The sequence below is a fragment of the Arvicanthis niloticus genome, chromosome 11, assembly GCF_011762505.2.
Source record: "Arvicanthis niloticus isolate mArvNil1 chromosome 11, mArvNil1.pat.X, whole genome shotgun sequence".
Lineage (NCBI taxonomy): Eukaryota > Metazoa > Chordata > Mammalia > Rodentia > Muridae > Arvicanthis > Arvicanthis niloticus.
In genome coordinates this window covers 68,820,926-68,840,124 of record NC_047668.1, presented here as the reverse complement: position 1 = coordinate 68,840,124, position 19,199 = coordinate 68,820,926, and the positions used below count along the sequence as shown (strand labels likewise).

The 19,199-nt window shown below is 46.1% G+C and overlaps 1 protein-coding gene across 1 annotated transcript; it reads left to right on the top strand.

Moving 5' to 3' along the window:
- The first annotated feature begins 308 nt into the window (after positions 1-308).
- Positions 309-11,954, top strand: Cox7a2l (cytochrome c oxidase subunit 7A2 like). Its single transcript, XM_034513765.2, has 3 exons — positions 309-462; positions 9,883-10,011; positions 11,157-11,954. Exons 1-3 carry the CDS (start codon positions 391-393, stop codon positions 11,295-11,297), a joined length of 342 nt encoding a protein of 113 aa, XP_034369656.1. The 5' UTR covers positions 309-390; the 3' UTR covers positions 11,298-11,954.
- The last annotated feature ends 7,245 nt before the right edge of the window (positions 11,955-19,199 follow it).

Genomic DNA, 19,199 nt, shown 5'->3' with positions numbered 1-19,199 from the left:
CATTACAGGCCCCGCCCAGAACTCGCTCTGGCAGACTGTGGCGCTCTCAGTCTCCCTCTTTGGCCACAGGACGCTTGCGCGTCTGTCAAGGCGTCTTGGCACTGCCCACATCCAAATGAACGGCACAAAGAAGCCTGAGTTTTCGGGAAGCCTCAACACAGCCTCTTTTCTGTCTTTTAGAGCTTGTTTTCGTTCCTAGGTCTTGAGAGAGCGCGGCTTATTTCCCTGACGTTGCTTAAGAGGGTAAGTTTTAAGTCAGGAGCTCTCTAGACAGTCCGCATCTTGGATCAGGGTCCTTGCGCCGAGCTTTGGGCGGGCCAAAGGGGAAGCCGGGTCCTTTTCTAGGGCGGTCGCACTGACAGCGGCGGTGGGAAGCCGGCCTTAGCCAACATGTACTACAAGTTTAGCAGTTTCACGCAGAAGTTGTCTAGGGCTTGGGCTTCGGAAGCCTATACACCCCAGGTACGGTTGTGCCGCGTCGCCTTTGGCGGGAGAACGGCGGCCCGAGGCGAGCAGCCTGGAAGTCCGAGCCGGGAGGGGCTTCTGCCGGCCGGTCGGTTCGGCTTGCTTGAGTCTCCTGGTATCCTACCATTCAGGCTTAGAGCAGTCGCCGAGGTTACTCTGTGTGTAGTGCACCTTAGGCAAGGTTTGCATGGCATAGAACTTAGGTCTGATTCCTTGCGGGAGTCAAGGTGACCCCTGGGGTGGTTGCTTGTTTAAGATGGATTTCTTAACTGAGTTTGGTTTCTGCTCTCCCTCGTTGATGTGGCCTTTGTGACTTCCCCATGTTACTAACCCTGTCACAGCCCAGAAAGCTGCTTCACCCATCTATCAAATGGAAGACTGGGGAGGGCGGGATTGAGAAGCTTGTTCATAAGGCATGGTTTTTTTTTTTTTTTTTTTTTTTCCCTATACTGAGGAAAGCATGGGAAGTGACACCCAACAAGGTTTATGCTTTTGCTAATTTAAAAGTGGCAGACGGTGACCGTGACCACTGGGCGATCTGACATTATCCAAGTTCCAGTTAGATCCTACCAATGGCGTTTCTGTCTCCAGCCTCAGTGTTGTAAAAATGTGGTATTTTATAGTTCCATTCATACTGGGTTAGCACTGATTTTAGCAGCCTTAATCTAGTACTTGACTGTTACTTTTTGTTGTGAGCCCTTTCTGATTCAGGGCACATTAATTTGGGTTAAATGCGATGTGTCAAGTGAGCAGCTGTTTTGGCAGATGGTTGGTGCTGCATAAATGCTATATATTCTCCAGAAGCTGGAGCTGATTATTGCTCAGAGTATTGTGGGAACCCTTGGTGGAACACGAAGCCGAAAGTTTACTAGAATAGTAAGTGACCGTATGGGCTGAAGAGAGGCTGTTATTACTGCCTCTTTCTACCCCTATGGGACATTACATCTTAAGGGAGAGTGTTTGTTATGATTTCGATCCAAGATTAGATGTGCTTTCAGGATAGAGGAGGCCAAGGAGGGCTGAGTTTGATATTTTTGGGAGGCTGAGGAGGAAAAGTCTTAAGAGTTTTTAGGTGTTCAGTTTTTGAGGATATGCTGTGCCTGGTAGCTGCTGGGTTTTTACGATTATGGATTATGGTGTTTAACAGACATGGCTGGTAGTAGGCTCTTTGCTGATGGAGAGATCATTCTGGAAGTACATAAAGAAAGGAGACCATTGTTCTGTTAACGGAAATGTAAAAGGAAATGAGGAAAATTCACTCCAAGGACAGTCCAGGGTTAGAAAGGGAGTGAGTGTGGTGTCAGTAAAACCCAGAGTGATGAGTTGTAAGGAAAGACTTGCCGGTTACATTGTCTGATTTCTTGACAGAAGGTGTAGGGAAATGGCTGTTTACATTGTATCTTCTGTAGTGCATTTTCAGTGCATAGAGATAGTATGTTATTTTTTTGGCAAGGTTTGGCATGCATATGCCCTGTAATACAGTCCTTTATTAGTATGCAGGTCATTAATTACACCGCCTGTAGGAAGGTCTTTCAAACTCTCTTTAAAATACCTGCCTTCCTATTTTGACATTTATCAGTTATAAGTAGTTTTGCCTATTTTTGAACCCTGGTAAACCCCACAGAAAATACACTTTTGAGGTTCCTTCATGTTACAGTATAACATGAAGTTACATTGTGTGTTTCATCATATGTGTGTGTGTCACAATTTCTTTTGTGATGGTTGTAGATGTGCTTTTTAAATTTATTTTATTTTTTATGTATATGAGTGTTTTGTCTGCATGCACCACATGCATGCCTAGGGCCTGCAGAAGCCAGAGGAGGTTCCGAATCTCCTGGAACAGGAATTATAGAGAGTTGTGAGCCACTATGTGGATGCAGGGGATTAAACTTGGGTCCTCTCCCAAGAGCAGCCGGTGCTCTTAACTGCTGTGCCTTTCATTTCTCTAGTCCTACAGATACATTTTTAGTAGAGTTGAAGCAGAATCTAAACTTTGTTGCTTAGAAGAAAGTAAAAATTTGACTAAGTGACATTGAAATAAAATTGAGGGCTGGAGAGGTGGCTCAGGGGTTAAGAGCACTGACTGTTCTTCCAGAAGTCCTGAGTTCAATTCCCAGCAACCACATGGTGGCTCACAACCATCTGTAATGGCATCTGATGCCCTCTTCTGGTGTGTCTGAAGACAGCTATAATTGTACTCATATACATAAAATAAAGAAATCTTTAAAAAAAAATAAAATTGATATTCAGGGCAGAGATTGCCTAATGATGCCCTTGATATAGACAGGACTTTCAGGATGGGGTGTTTGTTTGGCTGGCTTCCCTTGAATTAGATTTCACCCTAGTACTAGAATTTCTAAGTTACTCAAAAGCATTTATTTTGTATGGCTGTAGGGATTGAACCCAAGACTTCATATATGCTAGACAAGTGCTTGCCGCTGAGCTACATCTCCAGTTCATTTCAGCTTTCCTCAGGCTATGTTGAAAGAAGCAGGTTTGGGGCTGAAGAGATGGCTCAGTGGTTAAGAGCACTGACTGCTCTTCCAGAGGTCCTGAGTTCAATTACCAGCAACCACTTGCTGGCTCATAACCATTTGCAATGGTGTCTGAAGCCCTCTTCTGGTGTCTCTGAAGAGAGCGATGGTGAATACATTAAATAAATCTTACCCAGAAAATGAAAAGAAGCAGGTTTGGCTGGGCATTATATAAATTGTAGATTCAGAGTGGCTTCCACAGTCCCTGTAGGCCCATGCCCACACACAGCACTAGGGAAACCAGGAAGGTTAAAACTGTCAGGCTTTTCTCTCAACAGAAGGAATTCACACCCATTTCCATCCAGCAAGCTGATCTCTTCAGTGACCTAGAGATCTTTTGCTATCTGTAGGTCCAGGCTTCACTCCAAACCCCACAGAATATTATATGTCTGTCCCAGACTTCTGAGCACTGTTTCTCAGTCACTAGAGCCCATTCTTATGGAAGAGGTCATAGAGTGTCTTAGTTTGGGTGTCTTTGTTTAATAGTGTCTTGGCTAGGGTGTTCATTGCTAAAGACTAAAAGCAACTTGGGGAGGAAAGGGTTTAGTTTGTCTGCAGTGCTCCCTGATCACTGAGTGATCAGAGTAGGAACTGAAGCAGAGGCCATAGCGCTTATTACTCACTGTTGACAGTGGGTTTATGCCTTAAGCTTTGTTGTGATGATTGTCAAGAGAAAACTTTTGCCCATACGTGTACTGTGTTTATTAAATACGTCAAAAATAAACTGCTCAGGGTCAGACTCTACAAGTTGAACCAGATTCCCTTGCCTCATGAGAATCACTCCTGCCTACTCTAGCATTTGCAGCCCCCCACCCCAAGATCACTCCCCCTACTCTGTGCTTTGATCTCATAATTAGTAGTATTTTGTCTTCCTCACTTGGACACCGTGCACTGTAATTGAAAGTGTTTATAGCATTCAGTAGTACATAAAGTGAATAGGTAGCATGCATTAAATAACCAAATAGGGAATGCTACTTCTGCAACAATAGCCGAGAGATTTGTAAATCAACTTGATGGCAACTAATTACTCGAAGAATACTTCATAGTGGCTGATTAAAAAGCATTTGTCTTTTTTGTGATGTGTGCCACAAATAAATTGAGGAACATGAAAAGGTACTTGACATTATTAGTCAATAGGGAAAAGCAAATCAAGACGATGGTGGTGAAATGCCACTTCATGTCTGCCAGAGTGCCTATGATCAAAAGACAGACAGTAGCTTGTGGAAATGAAGATGTAGGGAAACGAAAAGCCTACTGCATTGTTGGAGAGAACTTAAAATGGTACAGCCACTTTGAAATGGACTTTGGTAGTGTCTTGGCTAGGGTGTTTATTGCTGTGATAAAGACCATGACCAAAGGCAACTTGAGGAGGAAAGGGTTTATTTTGTCTTATTACTCTCAGCTTACTCGTGATCACTAAATGAAGTCAGAGTAGGAACTGAAGCAGAGGCCATAGAGGAACAATGCTTGCTCCTCTTGGCTTGCTCAGCCTGCTTATAGCACCAGGAACACCAACCCAGGAGTGGTACCATTTGCAGGCTAATCTACTGGGAACATTTTCTTAATTGAGAGTCCCACTTCCCTGATGATTCTAGCTTGTGTCCAGTTGGCAGTATCTTTTTTTTTTTTTTTTTTTTTTTTTTTGATATTTTATTTACATTTCAGATGTGATCCCCTTTCCCCACCCCCCCCCTCCAAGGAACCCCCATCTCATCCCCTCTCCTCCTGCTTCTATGAGGATGTACCCCCACCCACCTGCCCACTCCCACCTGTCCACTCTCGAATTCCCCTACACTGAGGCATCCAGTCTTCACAGGACCAAGGACTTCCTCTCCCACCTATGCCCTATAAGGCCCCCTTCCCCTACATATACAGCTGGAGCCATGGGTCCCTCCCTATGTGCTCCCAGGCTGGTAGTTTAGGCCCTGGGAGCTCTGGTTGGTTGGTATTGTTGGTCTTCCCATGGGGCTACAAACCCTTTCAGCTCCTTCAGTCTTCTCTCTCTGTCCTCCATTGGGAACCCCATGATCAGTTCAGTGGTTAGCTGTGAGCATCTGCCTTTGTATATGTCAGGCTCTGGCAGACTTCTAAGGAGACAGGTATATCAGGTTCCTGTCAGCATTCACTTTCTGGCATCCACATCAGCGTCTACCTTTGGTAACTGCACATGGAAAATGCTCCAGGTGGAGCAGTCTCCAGATGGCCCACCTTTAGTTTCTGTCCCACACTTTGTCTCCATATTTGCTCCCATGCAGTTGGCAGTGTCTTGAAAAGGGAAATACAGTTTTACTCTCTGATCCAGAAATTCTAAAGACACTGGAATGATCGTCTAGCTGTGGGGAACTGAGAGACGAGAGGAATGGAGAAGAGATTGAGTAAGTTTGGCTGTGGAGGTGAATCGTGAAGGGCCTATGATAAAATAACTAAATTTTGTAGGAAGTGAATAGGATATTGGATGCAGAAGGTTGGGGTAGATGTGCCATCTTGTTGATGAATGGCATACTGGCCATGCAGGAATATTCAAGATGACATGGGACTGGGAGGGTGGTGGTACTCTCCATACAGATATAGGGTTCCTGAGAAGTTGATAGTGAATTTGAGGCATTTGGAGTGAGGTGGCAGAGAGACATGGTGAGGGTGTCCAGCTTCACTTAGAAATGATTTGAGTCACTGAAGATTTAATCTGGTTTCCAGTCATAAATCAGAGGTGAACAGATTGATAGGTTAGCATTTAAAAACTGTATTTTGTTTTTTACTTCATGTGTTATTTATGAGTTTTATCTGCATGGATACACCACATGCATGTCCAGTGTCCACAGAGGTCAGAAGGAGGTGTTGAGTCCTCTGGAACTGCAGTTAAGGATGTTTGTGAGCTCCCACCTGAGTCCTCAGCAAGAACCAGTACTCGTAACAAGAGCCTTCACTCTAGCCCCCACCAGCTGTTAAAGAGCTGTTAAAGATGCTGAGCCAGTCAGCTCTAGGAGGAAAGTCAGCTTTGCTGTGTCTTTAAACACTTGAGCTGGAGGCTGGAGAGATGGTTATTCTATTAACTAGCACATACTGCTGTTTCAGGTCCATTGGCTTTCAACTACCTATAGCTGCAGCCTCAAGGGAGCTGATCTCTCCTGGGCTCCTCAGACACACCTGCATCCACATGTACACAGATGTGCCACTCTCCTCCCATAAACGCAATACAAAGAATTTTAAAAATAAATCTTTTTTTTTTTTTTTTTTAATTTGAGCTGGACAGGTGGTATGCCAGCACTGCCAAGCACTTAATGACCCGAATTGTCTCTTTAAAAATTGAGCTCAGTGTCCTGACTCAGCTGAGTAATGGAAGCATGGGGGTTAGAAGCTCGTCCTTGCCTTGAGAGGAAGTTGTAGGCCAGCCTGAGCTTCCCGAGGCCCTATCCTAAACCAAACAAAGCAGTTCCGAGCTGGAAGTGGTGCTGTAGAAACATTGTTTAGCATTCTTGTGAGCCTGCCTTCAGTCTCCGGGACACATTCCTTCCCTACTTTCTAGCAGTTAAACTAGAAGAATTTAAGAACTCTGAACTGTTTAGAGGTAGGGACTATGTACAGAATCAGCATTAAAAAGTATAGCCTGATATCAATTATTGACTCTTTCAGGACTTTCCCCTTGCCACAAGAGGGAGGCTCTGCCTGCAAGTGCCAGTTAGTAGACTTCAGAGTCTTTTGTGTGGTGAAGCTGTAGTTTCGTAGTGCAGTTACCTGTCTGGCAAGAGTGTATGGAATTGTTAGCCTTGGGAATATGATTAATGTAGGTGTGATATTTAGAACTCAGCAACTGGTTCGGCTTGTCCCCGGGCAGCCACCGTGTTCCTGCTGCTTCTCAGCTCTGACTGGGGCTCCAGCTAGCTAGATGCACAGGCCCTGGCACCCACGAGATGACAGCATGGGGGATGGCTCTGCCAATCCACCAGGCTGCATCCACCAAGCTCGGCTGAACCCCATCTTCGAGGATGGCAGATACTGCCCAGTAGAAATGAGATTCTTAAAGCCTAATGGTTATCTAAAGGATTTATATATTTAGAAATGCTCAATCAACAAGATGTCCACACAATTAGAGTTGTTACCCAATATCTAACCTTTTGATAGAAACTGCTACCCAGGACAGCTTTTGACCCATCCGTGGTTCTCCATGGCTGATAGCTTCGTTCTTCTCCCCTTCCTCTCTCCTTCTCCCAGCTCCACTTCCTTTTCTACTGCCTAATCACCGAGCTCCACTGAGAATACAATGTAGCAGAATAAATATCTTGCTGCAGATTAGTGACCAAACATAGCCAGCATCCTGCATCTGTGGGGCTTCTTTTGCATAAGGGAGACAGTAAATAAAGGGATGTAGCATGTCTGATGGTGGTTAAGTGCTGTGGGTAGCTTGTTTGCAGGGTCAGGAGGAAGACAGGCAGTTTTGCAAAGGGTAAGTAGGGCTGGTGTGATGATATAATGTTATCTCTCGGGAGGCAGAGGTAACAGGACCAGGAGTTCAAGGCCAGCCTGGGCTGCAAGTGAGTTCAAGGCCAGCTTAGGATACATACCTGTTTTAAACAAACAGAAACCAAAAAAAGGTTTTTTGGAAAGTTTCCCTAAGGCGATGTAAGGTGCTGGCCAAGTACAGGCTGTGTAGAGTCTGAAGAGCCCACGGGCAGTTTGGGAGGTGTCAGGTTTAAAGAGAGGGAAGGCTGACCTAGGTGAGTGCAGAGATGGGTGCCCGGACAGCACCACAGAGCTCTAAAGCTGGTAGAAGAACTTGAGTTTGGTTTTTGTTTGTTTGTTTTGGTCTTTTGAGACCAGGTTTCTCTGTAGCCCTGGCTGTCCTGGAAATCACTCTGCAGACCAGGCTGGCCTTGACCTCAGAAATCCACCTGCCTCTGCATGTGCCACTGCCACTGCCACCAGGTCTACAACTTGGGATTTTGTTCTGTAAGATAGGCATCTTGGGGAGCTTGAGTCTCCGGGGTGCCTGAAACATTGGGGCTGTTGACTTTACACTCATTGGCGAGTTATTGTGTTACAGGGAGGTGAAGCATCATGCCTGTTCTTCACCAAGGGCCAACAAGCTGCCCTGTGAGTGGGTAGTGAGTGTAAACAGCTGAGCCTCATTGGGGAGAATACAAAACTCATAATAAGTGATAGGATAAGATACTGAAATAAGATGGCTCAGTGGTTAAGAGCACTGGCTCCTCTTCATGAGGTCATGAGTTCAGTTCCCAGAACCACATGGTGGCTCACAACCATCTGTAATGGGATCCAGTGCCCTCTTCTGGTGTGTCAGCGATAGCCTACTCATATACATAAAATAAATAAACAAATCTTTTTAGAAAGAGAGAGAAGCCGGGGCGGTGGTGGCGCATGCCTTTAATCCCAGCACTTGGGAGGCAGAAGCAGGCGGCTTTCTGAGTTCGAAGGCCAGCCTGGTCTACAGAGTGAGTTCCAGGACAGCCAGGGCTATACAGAGAAACCCTGTCTCGAAAAACCAAAAAAAAAGAGAGAGAGAGAGAGAGAGAGAGAGAGAGAGAGAGAGAGAGAGAGAGATACTTTAAGATGTAATTTTAAAAGTGTGTTCTGACTTTTTATAGAGTATATGGAATTATTTAAGAACTGTTGAGGTAGCTGCTGTTGTGGGTATCTGGAATAGAGTAGGTCATATCTGCTGAGGGAGTGACCATGGCCCTATTTTTTTTTTTAAGGTTTATTTTTAGCCAGAAATGATGCCACATACCTAGTCCTACCTCTTGGGAGGCAGGAGAATGTGATCTTTTTAAGTTTGAGGCCATCAAATTCCAGACCACTCTCCAAACAAACAAAAAAGGTTAATTCTATTGTTTTTAAACTGTGTATGTCTGTGGTTGTGTACACCTGGGTTTGGGTACCTATAAAACCAAGAGCTCTTGGGTCCCCAGAAGCTAGTTTCAGGTGATTTCGAGTCATGGCATGTGGTTGCTGAGAACTGAACTTGTGTCCTCTGCAATAGCAGTGCAGGCTCTAACGACTGAGCCTTCTCTCCAGCCCCCACAGTTAATTGTAGAACACTTGCATAGCACCAAGAACGCTGTCCCCCTTGTCCAGCCCCTCTCACACTCTGGCCGGTGCTAGCCAGCAGTCGGCCACCTCTGTGCCTCACTGCTGTCAGTGAGATCATGTAATGAGTAGTCCTGTTGAGTTTTTGAGACAGGTTTCTCTGTATAGTCCTGGCTGTCCTGGAACGTGCTCTGTAGACCAGGCTGGCCTCGACCTGCCTGAAATCCTCCTGCCTCTGCCTCCTGAGTGCTTGGATTAAAGGTGTGCACCACCACAGCCAGTATAGTTGTTTTGCACCAGGATTCTGTGTGTGCGTGCGTGCATGGGTAATCCAGAGGTCAGCCTCGTTCTCAGGAACCTGATCCACTTTATTTATTAACAGTTTCTCACTGGGCCCTGGTGCTGAGTCCCAGGGATCTGCCTATTTCCACTCTGTCTCCAGTGCTGAGACTACAGGCTTATGCTGCTATCCCTCTTCCATGGTGTTGGGCGTGAGCTCAGGCCTCCTCACAAGCACAGGCACTTCACTGACTTACCTAGCCTTAGTGCATCAGTTCAGACAGGCGGGAAGAGGGGAGGGACATCAGGGTTCTTTGTAGACACAGTACCTCTTGAAGCTCACATGGGGCCTTTCTTGTCTTTCCCATCTCACTGGTAGAGTTCTTCTTGACAGTTTGCTTTGGAAAGCTGCTAAGGGCATTTTGTCAGAATTGAGAACCATTCAAAGGCCCCATAATACAAGTGACAGAGACCCTGTTCCGGCCCTTATACAGTTAGTGCTGCCTCGGAGATAGCTGCCCAGACACACTCATGACTTCTGTTGCCCTTTGCTGGCCTGCAGGGGTTAAAGCCGGTTTCCACAGAAGCACCGCCTATCATATTTGCTACACCGACCAAACTGACCTCCAATGTGACAGCATATGATTATGCTGGAAAGAACAAGGTTCCAGAGCTGCAGAAGTTCTTCCAGGTGAGTGAAGATGGTCAGAGAATTATGAAACGTACACATGTGTGTTGGCGTGGGAGCTTCAGAAACTGGGTGACTTTACTGTTCTCTCCACAGCCTCCTTTTCTTTAAATAGAACTCTTTACTTCAGTTTGGTCCATTGACTAATAGTGGAACTTCTGTACAGGTAGGTGCCGGTAACGGGCGTGGCTGCTGCCCCCATTGCACTAACACAGATTTTAGACCCTCATGCAGTGTGGTTCTCCATAATCACTGAGAACACAGGAGCATGCATAATGACATGGCACCAGTCAGCACCTGTTAATGCTTGCCATACATTCGGTGACTTCAAAAAAGTCTGTGTCTGTGTGTGTGTGTCTGTCTGTCTTCGTGCAGAGATCAGGAGAGGCTGTTGAATCTCCTGGAGCTGAAGTTTTAGGCGGTTGTAGGAACTGACCAGAGAGCAGCAATGGCTTGTAACCGCTGAGCCGTTTTGTCAGCTCTGTGCAGTGACTTGGCAGCCAGTTTTCTTCTATTTGGCTTGCCTGGTGCTACACTATTGGTGGAAGTTGGGAAGCCCTCTTAGGTAGGTCATCAGCAGAGAGAAGCCAGAATTGACACTTGAACATGATTAATCTATTTAGAGATAATCAGGCACATAGTGACCTGATTGTCAAGTGCTGGGGAGTGACAGTCCATCGTTACAGCTGTCCTTACAGGGTGGCCTCCCCACAAGAGTATGGCCAGGCTCAGGTCCATCCTGGCTATATAGAGCATTTTCATGTTGTTCAGTGGAAGTCTTTTAAAGCTAATGAGTAAGATTTAGGAGGCCTTTGGCACCTGCACAAAATGAGTTAAGGATCCTACAGAGTTGTTACCTTTCAAACATTTCCAGGGCTCTGCCCTTGTAGAGCGAGACTGGTAAAGGCCTTAGAAACACGGACTTGGCCCTTTGGTTGCCTCAGACTTGGCTGTAGATAATGACTGCAGACTTAGTCTTGAGCTGCGTTCATAAGGAAGTATACCCGTGTTTTGCCACACTGATGCATCCCAGTCCCCCGCTATAATGTGTTTATGGAGTGATTTTCATGATGGGCAGAATCTTCTTCTTCAGTCTGTAGTAACATCTGTTCTTTCTAGACAACTCATTTTCCCTTCTTGCTTTGCAGAAGGCCGACGGTGTACCCATTCACCTGAAACGAGGCCTTCCTGACCAAATGCTTTACCGGACCACCATGGCTCTGACAGTGGGAGGGACCATCTACTGCCTGATCGCCCTCTACATGGCCTCACAGCCCAAAAACAAATGAATTTGCCTGTGGAGGACTGGTTCACTTTGTGGCACAAACCCTTTGAATTCTCACATTTCATGTTTTTCCACTTGGATAGTCTACTTAGCATTTTGCAAACAAAGGAAAAGATACACTGTTTTGGTTTGTTTATGGTGTGCAGATGGCCTGTCAGATGTCAGAGCTTGTTTGACAGTTAAAACTGTTGTTTAAGAAAATGACACTGAGCCATCACTGAGCTGTGCTTCTGCTCCTGATTTCCCTGGAGATTCTGGATAAGGGTTGCTCATGGCAGGCAGTGCTCGGGGCCTCCGGGACACAGGCATGTCTAAGCAGGAAGCACAGAGCCTTTTTGGGTGTAGGTGCGTTGAGGAAGGAAGACAAAAGCCAGAGGACAGGCAGGTGAAATGAAGGCTTGTTAGCCACCTGGGGGATCTTCTACCGTGCAGAAAAATGTTAATAGATATTACTTGCATCCTGCCTCTATTTATTGGGCAGTTTGTTTCAAAGGGTTATTTGCCTCGCCCAGACCTTAGGGAAATACGTATTTGTTCCATCATGGGAAAGAACACCTGTCAGTGTTCCACTTTAGACAGCGGTACCAGGAATTCTCCTTTAATAATGCTGTGGCTTTAAGTTATGATTTACTTGACTGCGGAATAAATACATTAAAAAAGATGTGTAGTTTGGCTTTTTTTTCTTTTTCTTTCTTTTTTTTTTTTTTTTTTTTTTTTTTTTTTTTTTTTTTGAGCCAGTGTCTTGCACTGTTTCATTGATTCACCTGAAACTCAGTATGTAGACCAAGCTGGCCTCACACTCACAGAGATCTGCCCACCTCTGCCTGGGGAATGCTTGAATTAAAGATGTGCACCTCCATGCCCAGCAGGAAAGTTCTTTTCAATTGAGCAGTTTTTCAGGAGAATCACAGCACTGAGGTGCCCTAAACCTGAGCTTTGATTTCTTTTTAATTAGCCACCACACTTTTTAAAAAAGGTTTATTTATTTTATAAAAGTACGTATTTTTAATTCACACAATTGTCTGTGTATCGTATGTGTGCCTGGTGCCCATGAAGATCAGAAGAGGGTGTCAGATCCCCCGGGACCAGAGTTTTAGTGGGTTGTAACCTTCCTCTGGGAATTGAACCCTCTGTAAGAGCAAGTGAGCCATCTCTCCAGCCCCAGCTCCATCTTTACAAGACAGCTCCTGAGTCCAGCAATAAGATTCTAACAGCACACTGTTGGTTTCCATGTAATTTCTAAGACCCCCATTTGCTCCTTAGTGAAAAGTCCCTGTAAAATGCACAGCTCACTGAAGACACTGCTTATCCATTTGCTAGACTTGACTTGCTGTTTGTCAGTGCTGGAAGCAGACATAATGTATGTAAGCTGATGCCACAGCAGAGAACAGTGCCCTCTTCTTGAGAATAAATGTGGTACTGGCTCACACCTGTCCTCATACTCTGGAGGCTGAGACAGGATCAGAAGTTTGAGACCTGAGCTATAATAGACCCTGTCTCAAAAAAACATGCAATAGTGGAAGATTTTTAATTAACTACTAGGACTCAGTGATTAAAAGCTTGTGTGTTCTTCTAGAGGACCTGGGTTTGATTCCCAGAGCCCACGTACAGTTTGGCACCATCTGTAGCTCTTGCTCCTGGGAATCTGACACCCTCTTCTGGTCCCCTGCAGGCACCAGGCATGCTCACAGGCAAAATGAGTGGACGCATTGTCTGAGAAAGAGAGAGAGAGAGAGAGAGAGAGAGAGAGAGAGAGAGAGAGAGAGAGACCCTCTTACTAGATGACTCTAGCTTGTGTCAAGTTCACACGAAGCCAGCCAGGACAGTTGACATATCAGTGCAGCAATGACAATAACCTTTGCTAAACAATAACCTTTGCTTTTTGGTTCATCCTCAAGACCTTACTATGCCAGTATAAAGCATTCTGAATTTTAAAGTCCCACAGTCTTTACAAATTTAGTCTCTTGCAGGTGTAGCTCTGAGTTCAAGAGTGGATTTCAGAACAGCCAGATCAACAGAGAAACTTCATATCAACAAACAAATTTAATCTCATTAAAATATCCAGTTTCTCTAACATTCCAAAGTTTCTACTGTGAGCTCCTTTGGCACATCTAAATCCAGGCAAGACCAAAGTACAGCAGTGCAGATAATTCTGTCCAGTGTCTGGAATTCATTGACAACTCTTTGGACTCCAAAGGGTCTAGATATCTCCATTTCTCTAGCTCTGCCATTTAAAGCACACACAGCTTATTCCCAAGGCTCAGACTGGCTAGAGTACTTGGTAGTGGTCCCGAGGCACTGACATCTCCAAGGTGCTGAGGTCTCCACTGCACTGGGCTCCAGTGTCACAATCTCTTCTGGGTACTCTTCAGGGGCTCACCCTGCCGTGTGTTGTCAAGCCTTTCTCCATGATCTTCTATCCGGGGGTTTCCATTGCTCCTGATGCTGTGTCTACACCAGTGACATCTGTCCTCCCATAATGCCAAGCCTCAGTTGCTCTCCACAAGACCTTCATGCCTTCAAAACCAGTACCACCTAGAAACTTACATATTGCCAAGTTTGGCTGGCAGCACAAGGTGCAGCCCTGGCTGCCTTTGGAATACAGCTGTATGCTGACCCTGAAGAAACTTTCTAAAAAATTTTCCCTCAATGATGCTAGTTTCTTAATCACAGCCGTTTTTTCAGCCCCAACTGGCCAATATCAGTTGTCCCAGCAAAGCAAAAGTTTCACTGTGGTGGTTATTAAGGCAAAGTAGCACACGATTGGCCTTGGTAGGAAAGCCAGTCCTCTACTGTCCACATCGCTCTGAGCGTTATCTTCCTAGTTCTCCCAACAGCTCTTGTGAGAATAAATTGTAAAAATGAAATTTTAGGTCTCAACATGAAAGATTCTTAAGTTCAGAGTTTCAGTTTACACTCAAATGTTAGTTGCCCCTGGGGTGCATCCCAGGGACTTGAACTAACATTTCAAAAGAACAAAGGACCCAAGATAGAGGGAATAAAACACGTGGGGAAACAGTCACTTAAAAGAATTCTCCCAGAGCAAGATACAGATGTAAATGGGGAGTGAGATGCGGGGGGTGGGGGGGGGTGGGGGGGGGGTGGGGGGGGTGGTGGTGGCGCACACCTTTAATCCCAGCACCTGGGAGGCAGAGGCAGGTGGATTTCTGAGTTTGAGGCCAGCCTGGTCTACAGAGTGAGGTCCAGGACAGCCAGGGATACACAGAGAAACCCTGTCTCGAAAAACCAAAAAAAGAAAAAAAAAAAAAATGGGGAGTGAGATACAGACGTAAATAAGGACGGAGACTGGGAAGGAAACCAAGCTTGAGAACGGATGTTAAAACTGGCCTTTGTAGTTATTGAATAAGAGGTAAAACTGCCTTTATGAGCCTTGTGAATATTGGTATATAAATGACCCCAACTCTGATTCAGGACTCTCTTTGTCTGCATACAAGAGAGTCCTGGTGCACCAGTATCAATAAACCTCATGTTATTACAACGAGTCCTGCCTGTGGGTTCTCTGCGGGAGCGCGTCCCTTGGTTTTGGATACTTAAAGAGTCCAACACTCTGAACACTCAATAGCTTTTCCAGCCTGAAGTTCCAAAATCCTCAATCCTTTCCAAAACCATATGATTAGATCTGTCAGCTACATCAATACTCCACTCCTGATACCAATTTCTGTCTTTGTTAAGGTTTCTCTTGCCATGATAACTGCAGCATGGCCCAAAGACCTCAAAGAGGAGAGGGTTTATTTTATCTTAAAAATTTACAGTCCATCATCCAGGGAAGATAGGGCAGGAACCTGGAGGCAGGAGCTTGATGCAGGGCCCCTGCCCTGGAGGAGTGTTTCTCATGGACTTGCCTCTCATGGCTTGCTCAGCCTGCTTATAGCAGCCAGGACCACCTGCTCAGGGGACATGCTACCCATAGGTTGCTAGGTCTTCTCAGTCGATTATTAGCCCAGAAAATACGCCAGAGGCTGACAGACAAATCTTAAGGGGTCATTTTCTCAACCGAGAACTCTCTTCCCAGGTGTCTCTAGCTTGTGTCATGGAACTAGCCATGATGATATACCAGGACAGGAGCAAGAGAACATTCCTCTCCCAGGGGGACCAGAGCTATACCTGCAGTCAAAAGCCCAACTCTTTCTTGACTCCTGTGAACTTTTTTGATCCAAGGATCGTGGCATCAAAACCGAGATATAGTTTGTGTATAGTTCTAGTAATTCTAGTTCTTATGTGTTTTCCAGGGCATGAAATTCATAGGGCCCTCAGCCAGAGCTAGCCAAGTGTCTCTAATGACCTACATGTCTATCTGTGGCTGAATTCCCTTGAAGCATTTCCTTACATTAAACTGCCAATATATCCCCAGGGAGGGGACTCAGTCCCTTCTGGCCACTGTCGACTGTTTATAAATCACAAGGAAGGGGCAGAGCCTCCCGCGCACCCTGTCCTTGCAGAATGGAACATTAATTCATATGTCTAACTTTGGGGAGCTCAAGAGGCTGTGTTGTTTTATGCCTACCTCCTGAGCCACGCAACCACCATCTTGGGGGGTTCAGCTGCTCCCACTTACAAAAGGAGTATTCCAGCTGGGCTTGTTGCCTGTTTACATCTGTGGAAGGGCGTGGAGGGTCACAGACTATTACCTGAGTAGCCAGCTGCTCCCTACACCGGCTGTATGCAAATCTGCCTTAATTGTTCACAGCCTAGGGGAAGAGCTGGAGTATTTCTGTCCAAGATGGCTCAGGAGGGGAGGGGAAGTTCCATCTGTGTAACCATGGGAACGTTCTCATCCCTCGTAGGTAAAGGCTTTACAAATGCAGCAGTTTTGAGAAAGGAGTGTACCCACAACTCCCAAGCCCTGGGGTAACCCCTTCCCCGTGCTCTGTCTGGAAGCCCAGGAGGAGGAGGAGATAATAGCTCTTTCCCTCTGTGAAGGAATTTTAACAACAGAGCAACAGCCCTGTCATGCCTGGAAAACAGCATTGAGCAGCACTTGAACTCCTAGTTGGTGAGAAATTTCGTTTTTACAATTCAGGATCCAGTTACAAAGTGTAAGAATGTGTAATTTTCACGGCTCCATTTAGTCTCCTTTAATTCAAGCCAGCTCTCCAGTGTCCTTACTGACGGTGAGTTATCCAAGAGCCCAGGGAAGTTGTTTGTGGGATACCCATCCACTTGAATTTGGTCTCCCCGCATAAATGGCTGCTGTTTGTGGGACACCCGTCCACTTGAATTTGTTTGCTGGTCTCCCCTCATAAATGATGCAGTGTCCTATTAGGTTCTTATAGTTTTGGTCATAAGAAGCTGACATTTCCTAACAATGTTATTGGACAGATTTCTGCCCCCCAAAGATAACTTTTTCCTTTTGTAAGTTGTCTGTGGGGTACAATCCTGTGCTCAGCTGCTCAAGCAGCCGGGTTGGTAGTGCTCACTGGTGAGTTTTCATCGAATTGTTATTAAAGCAGTTGCAAAAAGTAGGGTTTTTTTTTGGGGGGGGGGGGAGGCTGGAGAGATGGCTTAGTGTTTAAAATGCTTATTGCTCTTTCGGAGGTCTCCGGTTTGGTTCCTATACCCTGTAGGGATAATCCCTTGTGCACTGTGTGGCAGCATCACCTGTCAATAAAACCTCAAGGCAGGAAGTAGAAGGTGGGAGTTCCGGTAGAGACGTTGGAACTCTGGGAGATAGTCAGAGGTGGGAGATTTGCCCTGATTCTGAGGAAGTTGGACGTATGAAACCGAGGAAGCCATAGAATCGTTTAAGTGGGTCACGTAAGTTACGAGCTGTCGGGGAATGAGCCAAAGCTATGGTTTAGGTGTTTATTCATAAATAGCCTCCAAGTCGTTCAGTATTTAGGCTTGGGTGAAAAACCCACAGTTACAACCCCCCCCCCCCCCCATGTGGCAGCTTACAAATAATTTTAATTCTAGTTCCAGGGATCTGATGCCCTCTTCTGGCTTCCACAGACATCAGGCAAAACATTCATTCATACAAATAAATCAGCTTTTCAGAAGTGTTTCTGAGAGCCGGCTCACTAATTGAGAGTGTTTACGACTCATGCAGAGGACCAAACTTGATTCCCAGCATCCAATCAGGTGGCTCACAAAAGCACCTATGATTTCAGTTCCCGTTGATCGGACGCCCTCTTCTGGCCTCTCCAGGCACTGTGCTCATGTGCGCACACACATAGGCATACTTAAAAAACAAAGTGAGTTCTATGCTGTCGCTCCTGCCATATTGTTCACAATGTACATCCTCTGTGAAAGTGAACATGTAGAGATTGAGATTTTACTGTGATTTCCTTTTCTCCTCTCCCCCACCCCCCCCTTCCCTTCTCCCTCTTGCTTCAGCCTGGCCCTACCTGCTCTGGCCCAAAGGTCACACCTACTCCAACAAGGCTAAAACCTCTTAATAGTGCCACTCCCTATGGGCCTCTGGGACCATTTTCTTTTAAACCAACCCATAGGTCATATTTTTGACATTGCCTCCTCCTTCCTTCCCCTTCTACTTCAGCTGGTTCTCTAGTTAGCACCCCCATACTCACTCACTCTTTCCCCCCCCCTCTCTTTCAAGAAACTATTAGTTTATGTGTATGAGTGTTTGCATGCATGTGTTTGTGCACTATGTATGAGCCTGGTGCTGGAAGAGGCCAGAGGAGGGCATCAAATCCCCTAGGACTGGAGTTGCAGAGGGTGGTGAGCCTCCATGTGGGTGCAGGGAACTGAGTCCAGATCCGATGAAGAGCAGCCAGTTGCAGCCCCTCCCACTGTGTGTTCTTCCTTACCTTCTTCTCACCTCCCTTAAGCTCTCTCCTTCCTCACTCACGATTCCTTGCTGTTTTTCATAACCTACAAACACACACATATAAATACCCATATACACATAACCTACGAGAACATATATAAATACCCACATGTATAGAATTTTAAATTTGCCTTCTGGATTATTTTGCTTGACACAGGAAGGAAATGATTTTGACTCCTCAGCTTCTATTACCCTGCCTACAGTTGAGCTCCTGGGAGCCTGGCTTAAGGGCTTCCTGCCGCTGTTCTATTTCGGCTGCTCTCCAGCCCGACCACGGTGGAGTCCTTTTCTCCCTGGTGCGCCCCCCAAAAGGCTCACTGGTCTATTCTTGCTCCTCTTCTGCTTCCCTGATCTAGTGAATGCTTGAGCCTCAGCAGTGAGCCAGATGGCAGGTAGCCTTAGATGAGCAAAACCAGAGACTGATGGAAGGAAATGTCCTTAGAAATCATCTGTTTTCAGCTGCAGGCTTCTGAGAACACATGGCCAGAACCCACCCTGTATGTGGGCCTCCCAGTGCTGTATCACATGTGTGGAGTATCACATGCCTGTTGGGGTTTGCTCACAGAAGGCTCATGGGGGGAAGCTTTGGGCTTGTGTTCTGGGGAACTCTATGTTAGGAAGGGATTGGATGAAATGTAGTCTCCTTTGCCACTGGCTGCTGTCATCCTGGCCTGTTTGTGGCTCGGAAGGTGGAGTTGCCTCCGGCTGTGTTCTGCTTGTTCTGTTCTGAAGTTTATTACAGGATTTCCAAGGGGACTGTTGCAAAGCAATAATGGGGCATGAGGACCATGCAGGGTGTCTAGGAGCAGCATTCCCCAGATAACATCTTTTTCCTCTTGTTCAGAACAGGCCACCCAGGACACCATGCCTTCCTTCCCCTCGCCCCCAACCTTTTCTGTGGTCACTGATATTTGTCATGATCACATGGCTTTGCTCCTGGGCCAAAGCACAGGCCTTCCACACAGCCCAACATGTACTTGCCAGATTGGAATCCCTGGTCACTGCACACGTCACCTTCTGATGGAAGGTCATGGGAAATGGTGGCCTTTCTTCCCATCAGTGGGAAAAAGCTAGGAAAAACCAGAGCTCAGCTAACCA

What these genes read in the sequence shown, in the direction of transcription:
- Cox7a2l (XM_034513765.2), top strand. Translation starts at nt 391, where the DNA reads ATGTACTACAAGTTTAGCAGTTTCACGCAGAAGTTGTCTAGGGCTTGG. An exon ending in CGGAAGCCTATACACCCCAG is followed by an intron (nt 463 to 9,882) that starts GTACGGTTGTGC and finishes GCTGGCCTGCAG; the next exon opens with GGGTTAAAGCCGGTTTCCAC. An exon ending in AGCTGCAGAAGTTCTTCCAG is followed by an intron (nt 10,012 to 11,156) that starts GTGAGTGAAGAT and finishes CTTGCTTTGCAG; the next exon opens with AAGGCCGACGGTGTACCCAT.